The 9196-nt window shown below is 41.9% G+C and overlaps 1 protein-coding gene across 1 annotated transcript in view; it reads left to right on the top strand.

Moving 5' to 3' along the window:
* The window catches only part of T265_09837 (hypothetical protein), a gene marked incomplete at both ends in the record, with an annotated part of 32214 nt that overhangs the window by 21726 nt on the left and 1292 nt on the right, over window positions 1–9196 (top strand). The window contains 3 exons of the mRNA XM_009176023.1: window positions 1262–1554; window positions 6168–6631; window positions 7674–8962. Coding sequence (XP_009174287.1) covers window positions 1262–1554; window positions 6168–6631; window positions 7674–8962 — 2046 coding nt within the window. The remainder of the gene's footprint in view (window positions 1–1261; window positions 1555–6167; window positions 6632–7673; window positions 8963–9196) is intronic.

Genomic DNA, 9196 nt, shown 5'->3' with positions numbered 1-9196 from the left:
TTGAGCCCGATGAAATTTCTTCTTAAACTGCAGGCGTGTATTGCGGAATTTGTCTCTTGCATTGGGTTTTGGAAGGTTACCTGGCGTAAGACTTCAGTATAGTCAACAGACTAAGGACATTTTAGGTCGGATGATGGATAGTACAATTGTGACTGCATTGTGATGGACGTTTTCATACCAATTTGTTCGAAAAATCGCCGTGAATTTTCTGCGAATTTTTCCATTCAAGAAGTGCTGCAAGTTGAAGGACGTTTTTTGAGGAGACACCTCTGTTATACAACAACCGTGTATGTCAATCAAAGTAGGGAAATGAGCCTTAAGCACAGATGTGATGATATTCTATACGTGGTAAAAGCGATGCAAGAGACAGGATACTGGATCCATGGACAATTAGGACTCTCAGTTGGGAAAACAGAATAAGAAATCCAACCTTACTAACAGGAATAAAATGCGTAGGGTTGATGGTTAAAAATTCAGTCCATCGGACGTGCCCCAATTCAACATAGGACACTGTAAAATGTTGCATTGACAGTGAAGCTCAAGTGCCTGTCCTGAAAAGCTGAGCGGCACGGTCGTCCTTATTGGAACTCGTCAGTTGAGCATAGTGCAATCGAACCCACAACCTTTTGGTTAGGGTATTTCCCGTAAAACCATGCTTCCGTTAAACGGTTTTCTCAGTTGTCAAACTGGATCAAGGAGAATTTTGGTTTCGGTTGGTTGTCAATCTAACCAGACGATAGTGTGATTACCTGAGAATGGTCACATTATTTTGTCTGGTTGGTAGTCAATACCTGAAGGAAAACGCTCGCACCTACATTTGAAAGAGAGTGTTGTTGCGTATTTTTATANCTCTCCTAAATAAGGTTCATACAACTATCTGAGCATCTCCAAACACAAAATGCTAGCGTATGTTGATTGGCTTTGTGTTCTCGACTTCGGGTTCCCTCCGATCAGTCTGACTGAAACTTCAAATTGCGATATATCAGACGTTTAATGTTACACTTTTCCTTCGACCAGGTAGGTTTCAATTTTTCATAACAAAGCTTTATGATGCAGATGTTTATTCGTACAATATATCTTCATCGCTATGCTTCTAGTTCACTAAATTCTCCGTCAACTTGTGCCAACCTCTGATCATCTAATTGTCGCATGCTATTGGTGCACGAACCTACGTTCTCAACATTTGCACTTTCATTAAAACGGAATTTTGCTTGGTTGCCTTTTACTTCGACTTTATCTTCACTTATTTTCACCGAAATAGCTGGTTCAAACAAATAAATCGATTGTCGAAGCCTGCGGTAGAAAAAAAATCCGATTTGGTCAAGCGATGGATGAGTACTTGTCAAGTACAAGTGAAAGCAGTACAAGTACCACACAGAATAAATCGCCTGGCAAAGTCATCAATCCTACCAAGGCAATCTTAAAGCGCCTTGACAAGTTGTGCAGCACAGTTCTTGATGTGTCAAGCAAGAACAATCGGACTGCAGAGCCAGCAGTTTTGACAGAAACACCGAATGTTCTACGGGAGGCAACTAAGCAAGCTGATCAGCTGAAGTACGTCACTTCCTTCAGCAAACAAATAGTTCTGCATACCAAATCAATTATTCTTACAGTATACCTGTCAACTTGATTTCTACTTTGGACCTATTTTCTATCTGTTTATCCGAATGTACTCTAAAAAATTGGGCAGATAATGTATCGCTCAGGACTGTAGAAATTCATTAGTATGGAACAAACCAATAGAATGTGCTTTATAACTAACGTGTGTTTCTCACGTAGGCAAAAGAGGCAAAATCATCTGATTAGGAAACTGTCTGTTACGAATAAGAATAAGTAATTGTGCATGGTGCCGTTTTCTGAATAGATGAGCTTGGGTAAGAAGATGTGATACCCATCTTTACTCTAGTCGTTTAGCAATCTGTTAGTCGGCCTTTGGCGGCGTACCTGTTTCTTGACTCAAGGGTGATTTCGTAACAGTAATTTGATCAATTCCGTTGGTACGTGCACTTAAATTCGCTTATAGAAATGGTAAGAAATCTGTACTAAAAAGTGCAACCCTAAATATTGCCTCTTGTATTGTCAGCCGAAATTACGGAACCACATTCTAACCGTCCCCCAAAGGTCTGTGCTCTTTAGGGGGTGATTACTTGTCATCCCTGATTAACCATCATCTAAATGCAACAATCAAACGTGTCCAGATTGCTGTACAATGATTTTTTCGGGCAAACAACATTCACCCCCAAATAGATCCCAGCTAACTCGCCGGCTAAGTCCGATTTGATTGAGCAGTTCGAGGGTAATTATGGAGATAAGTACACAGTCTGAACAAAGAAGCACCTTGGAGCAAGAATAGGGAAGTAGTTCAATGTGACCTGTTAGAGTAGTGTAATGGTGTCCGGAATCCACCAGCACTAAACATCATTCGGTTAGTGGCCACAGTGTGCACTGAACGACGACTTTTGAAGTGATTTACATGTCTAACCACAGAAAACTGCAACGGCACTAAAGTGATGTATAGTTTTAATCCGCTTCTGTGCTTACAAGAGTACTGAGAAACCACTTGCTGCATGTATCTTTTTCGTCATTTATTTTCCCTTATTATTTAACCCTGCCAAATTCGCTCCCAGCAGTGAGCTTCTTCTACCTTTCATCTTCATACTAGCAAGTCCGACATCTTTTTCCTCAGCTCCATCATAGCTAGTCCATCTTATTCGTCCAGCTGATATCAGTTGCTCTGCTTTCGCCCCACTGACTGATATGGCCACTCACACAATTCCTTACACTTGACCAGAATATGCGGACCTTTGTGAATTTGTCCAATTTCAGACGACAACTTGGCTTAATATCATAGGCAGAAATATTTAGCTGTGATTTAAGTGTCCGCGTCCTTAAAATTGGCCCATTACAATCTCTGTTGTTTGAATCAGTGTTGCTAGTTCGTATTCTCACATGCTTTACTTGGTCATATGTATCGGACGCTTTTGAAACATTCACATCTCTTCATGACTTCTGCACCAGTATGAGATCACATTGGCAACTATATCACAGATAAGACAAACTGTGCCATCATGACGACTTGTTACTTCAAGACAGATAATCGACTGCACAGCCACAGGCAACCGAATAGAATTATTGCTGGCTGATATCTATCTGGAATGAAATAATTTCCTCTCGCATATTTTGACGCGTAATGCAAGCACATTCCCATTAGTGATACTGGTATTCCGTCGGGTCTAGTAGACGGCCACTGGTGCCGAAAGAATAAGAAACAGTAGCTAAATGATAGCTCCTACTATTATTCCCCCTTATAAGTATATTTCTCGAAGCTTAAGAAACACATATACCTTTTATTTCGTTGTATGCATATTATCAAGAACTGATCCGTTCGAAAACTTACCTTATGGCTGGTGTGATATACAGCGTAGAAGTGAGATGTTCGTCCATGGCATCAAGAGCATATGAGGTATGATGGTGCATTATATCGAATAAGGCTACCCGCATGTAATGTGGGACAGTCGCTCAAACTCAAGGGGAGACCATCCATCAAATGGTTGTATTCCAATGAATATTGGAAGTAAAACCTTGATTTACATGGCAAGTTGGTTAAAATCAGACTGTGGATCTCATAAGCACTCTGAAGTGGATGGAGTCTCTGTAGAGTCCCTTGTCATCAATAGCTTGCTGATGTCTCTCATACCACATGTGTGTAAAAAAGCAAATTACACTGAATAGGAATCTCGAGGCAGCCAGTCTGATACATATCGTGCACAAGAATAGCTATTGGTCACAAGCCAATCCATCGAGTCTCCGGTCCAAGAATTTTTAAGATGCACATGAGCCCCAAGCATTTTCAGTGTTTGAGCAAGTTGTTTGCGATACATTTTTCTATTCCGCAAGGTAGAGCACTGATAGCTTTGTAATAAATGCGTTCATAAAATCATAATTACGATGTTGTGATATTAACGAAAGGACCCATTTTTGCTTCTGCGGTGCATGCTGAAAACGGCCAGGCTCTGATCAGCCCTGCACACCTAAATGACAAATTCCAGTGAGGACATTATGTGAGCTGAATGGTAAACAATGAATGGTTTGTCTAGTTGTAGGTTATGGGGTATTAGCCTGCTGGACAAGGCCGAGGCAGCAAATGACATAACAAAAACGCTGCAAAAAATGTAGCATAATTTCGGAAGCTGAAGGATTATCTAGCCAGAAATTCCTAGCACGTACTCGAGTAGCAGAACATCCCAGTACACGAGCCAGTCAAGGAACCGCGTTCCTGCTCAATTTTCAACAAAACCGTCTGGATAGACAATGTGTTGCAATTTCAAATTCTCGTAATGACATTTACCCGCGTGAGGAGCAATCCAGTGGGTACTCCGATCCACTTGCCGACTGTAGGGGAAGCCTGAGGAAAGCGCATCTGGTGAAAATTGTTTTGAAGTATATTCACCCTATCCAGTACGAATGAAGTCCAATAGATTGTGGAACACTTGTTTAACTGACTGCCTTAAGAAAACATAACGCTAAGTGCAGGGTTGCCATTCCAAACATTCCAACCTTTTGACAGTTTTAACACCAAACAACTTCAAGACATCTCAGTTCAAAACCAGTTGCTGCGGAGTTCCTCAAAATATCATAAGCACTACAAAATTGTTCTCAATGAACTTTCGCTCAAAAATTTAGGCAACCTATTGAAGCACTCATAAGTAATAAGAAATTAAGAGTTAAGCACACTGAGAAAAACTGAATAATCTATTAGGTGTGGTGTAGTTTATAGCGTATTCACAAGCAAGAGAATGGACACGTACTGAACTTTCACTACAGGAGCGCAAAAGCATGGGAAGCCAATCTGGTTTGATCGTGAAAGTTCGAGACGGTAATTGATGCTACCCTCAAGCTATTGCCGTTACAATGTTTACACAACCTGTAAAGAAGATCCCAAACCCATTCCACAGGAAGATGTGGTTTCATCGAAGCACTGAACAAGCAGAATACAAGCCATCTTCCTAATGATCACAAATGCTTCGCTCTGCAATAAAAATTCTTGGAACCATTTTTAGACCGCCACAAAATAATTCATAGCTGATCATTATCTCAACTCAAGTTATATGCATTCACCCTCCATTAAGGAGATCGCTTCACTATTAAAGCTGGTTTTTACATCCGTACGATTTCCCCAAGCAAGTCGCCCCACTATGCTTATTGTGATTCCAGATGCTTTTTAACTCTGGTTTGACCGTGTCTAGAATTGCTTGGTAGTTGAGCCCGATGAAATTTCTTCTTAAACTGCAGGCGTGTATTGCGGAATTTGTCTCTTGCATTGGGTTTTGGAAGGTTACCTGGCGTAAGACTTCAGTATAGTCAACAGACTAAGGGCATTTTAGGTCGGATGATGGATAGTACAATTGTGACTGCATTGTGATGGACGTTTTCATACCAATTTGTTCGAAAAATCGCCGTGAATTTTCTGCGAATTTTTCCATTCAAGAAGTGCTGCAAGTTGAAGGACGTTTTTTGAGGAGACACCTCTGTTATACAACAACCGTGTATGTCAATCAAAGTAGGGAAATGAGCCTTGAGCACAGATGTGATGATATTCTATACGTGGTAAAAGCGATGCAAGAGACAGGATACTGGATCCATGGACAATTAGGACTCTCAGTTGGGAAAACAGAATAAGAAATCCAACCTTACTAACAGGAATAAAATGCGTAGGGTTGATGGTTAAAAATTCAGTCCATCGGACGTGCCCCAATTCAACATAGGACAAAATGAAATGTTGCATTGACAGTGAAGCTCAAGTGCCTGTCCTGAAAAGCTGAGCGGCACGGTCGTCCTTATTGGAACTCGTCAGCATAGTGCAATGCAATCGAACCCACAACCTTTTGGTTAGGGTATTTCCCGTAAAACCATGCTTCCGTTAAACGGTTTTCTCAGTTGTCAAACTGGATCAAAGTGAAGAATTTTGGTTTCGGTTGGTTGTCGATCTAACCAGACGATAGTGTGATTACCTGAGAATGGTCACATTATTTTGTCTGGTTGGTAGTCAATACCTGAAGGAAAACGTTCGCACCTACATTTAAAAGAGAGTGTTGTTGCGCATTTTTATAGTTAATGTCAAAACGCCAAAAAATTTACACTACATATCCTACTACATTGTATTGTAGGTCACTGTTTGCACGCCCTACCTTAAATCCTAATTTATTGTCGGCTGGCAACGAAATGCAAACTTCGTTAGATTCCACACAGAGTATTCCATTTGGTACCTATCAACTTCCTCAAAGTCAACACCAGCTGCAGGGGTATGGAAATCAACCAACTGGATATCAGGTTGCAGCCGTGATGATGCCTCCAAACGATTTATATGAGAACCATTGGCTTGGACCAGCAAAGAAGGTTCCTTTGGGGAACGGCCCACCTGCACAGCGTTATCACTCAACCGTCCCCTGGTCTCATCGTGCCACTGAGTTACCATTGCCGGACGATACATCACAAGACGACACAGACTCTCACAGACGATCAAAGTCTCGCAAAAGACTGAAAAAGAAATTCAGGCAGAAAAGCCGGTCCAGAAGAGCAGCTCATTCGCGCCAAGACGATTTTATATCAGAATGCAAGGCACACGTCGACGGTAAGCTCAGTCATCTTTGGGGCTGAAGATCTAAGTCTATGTCAGACATATATGTGGCGCTCTCGGTTTAAAACCCCTTTATTCATATATGGTCTGTTCCACTGGTGGTAGGATCAAACTCTATATCTGAAGGTTCTCGTAAAAGCAACCACTACCAACGTCGTATGGACGTACAATAACGATTTAGTCATGTTGGGCGATTCATCATTAGGTATACAGACAGACAAGGAGGAGGACCGAAGCAGACAGACAAGGAGGGGGACCGAATTTCCAACTTTCTTGTCGGCTGAAAGCGCTTTACAACAGGATGGCCCTCATGTCTAGTCGACTGAGCATTATGGCTTAAATAAAGCCATCTTCATCCATCATGATGTCCTTTAGACGTATGCCCAAATATGCAAAATGGTAGGAATATTAAGTCCTCCATTAAGGTTTGAACCCCTCGTGGTTCCTCCGGAGACTGTTTCATTTACTGATCAAAAGTTTGCTTGCAAATTATCGATTGGAAAAACAAACTACTCCAATGAACATACCTTTCAGTCTGAGCGGATGCTACTCACATAGTGTGAGAGTTCCAAATCCGTTACACCGAATGTTATTACGAATCTCCTTTTCACGCTATGATCACGAACAATCTGGGTCGATGTGCCCTTTGGAACATGAAACTTTAGTGTATCCCTCAACTGTCAATGTTCTTTGGCCCGTACAGTAAGCGGCGGTATCGGAACGAAATTCATTCTGGAACCGACATTGTGTACAACATAATAGAATCCAACCAATCACCTAACCTTACATGAATTTTATTTTTAAACGCCGTGAAGTCTACTGGCCTAAATGCAAACTATCCGAAACCAGTTCTCAAATGGTATAATGGTCCTCTACACTTGATCCAAATTATTCCGATCAAAGATCTGTCGATTTATTGCTGAATGTGACAGGTAAGACAATTCTAAGACAGCACAACATTTTATTTCCCAGTTTTACTCCCGAAAGCCGTCATAAATGTGTATCTTTCATTCTGCTTCAAATCCACTTTCTCCAGGACACCAGCATCACTGGGCATCCTACTGTGGGTCTCAACTGCTGGTACATCCCAACAATGCCAGACACACGGGTTGCTGTCACTTCGGTCATCACGTGAATCCAGTACATACACACTCTCAACAAAACATGCATCGCATTCAAAGTGTTGGCTTTCCACCTCCTTATCACACTCATCATTTAAAATGTGCTGGTCATCCTCAAGTCGTTCAGCTGCCATCATCTTCATCACTATCATCAAAAACTGCGTCTTACTCTGTTCCATCTTACTCTGTTTCACACTCTGAACCTTGTAAGCATGGTTATCAGTCAAACTTATCAAGCCACGTACATGCAGTGAGTCAATGCCCGACAAGTAGTTGTTGCGTGGGTTCGCAATCCAAAATGTTGGAAAGACCACCAAACCTTTCCGCTCAAGCTCCTCAGACGAGTTGCTATCAACATGTTGACTCTGGTATTTACGTCAAACCAATGTCAGAACAGCGGAGACTATTTCCAGGTGAGGAGAACGTATCTCATAGTACCTATTACCAAAAACCAAGTGGTTCCTCCGATCAATGTATAAGTGGTTATTTGGATGGTAGGTCTAAGGTGAACACAGCAGGTGCCCCAACAGCACAACAAAGCTACTCGATGTCAGAGTCCTCCCAGTTGCCAGCTGGATTTTTTGGGAGTGGTTTGCCCAGGTCTCCAATCTTACAAAATACCAAATCCGGCAAAACTGATGATAAGCTTGTCCATCAGGAATCGCCTGTGAGCAGTAATCATCCGATTGGAAACATCGATGGAAGTGTTTCGAAGATTCTTCAGCAACAAGACTGTCAAAACCATCTTTTTTCAAGGCAACCTGGAGGACCGAATACAATGATGTCTTTTGATGGTGTCGATGAAAAAGGACTCCTCGATAATGGCAATGATTTGGGACAGGCACAAATGCAGGGCCTTTCGACAAACGAGAGACTTGTGATACCCGCTCGAGTAGATGATGGCAGGGCACTGGAAAATATCCGAATAAATGATCATGAAAAGGGATCTATTGGACAACCACGAACTCATATCGTAAATCAAAACACATCACATGTCATGTCTTCTCATGCAATTGATCAGCAAGGTTCGCCCCAGCTGATGCGGTCAGTAATAGCGATGAGGGCCAATTTGGCTTCTGATCCTACAACTACCGAAGACTGGCAGCAAGTAGAAGCCAGATTCGATAAACTTCAACGCGAAAAGATAAGCATTGAAGGTAGACTCTGTCGAACTCCTCAGAATGGTCGAGAGAACGCCGAAAAGGTAAGTTTATGCTGCGCCTACCCCACTTATTGCACAAGATCTGTGAGTAAGCGCGACAGTTGAGAGAATATGCGCACTCAAAAATGGAACAGTAATTACCGTCCGAAAAAATAAGGGAATGTTCAAGGGCACGATATAAACAGCGTAAAAATGGCAAGAAAATGCGTGAAACGTTGGCAGCTAGTAATGCTCCATGGATGCGCAATAGAGAAATTGGTGGAAGAAAACTAGGTG

This window comes from Opisthorchis viverrini, assembly GCF_000715545.1.
Source record: "Opisthorchis viverrini unplaced genomic scaffold opera_v5_310, whole genome shotgun sequence".
Taxonomy (NCBI): Eukaryota; Metazoa; Platyhelminthes; class Trematoda; order Opisthorchiida; family Opisthorchiidae; genus Opisthorchis; species Opisthorchis viverrini.
This window is presented reverse-complemented; position numbering and strand designations above follow the sequence as displayed.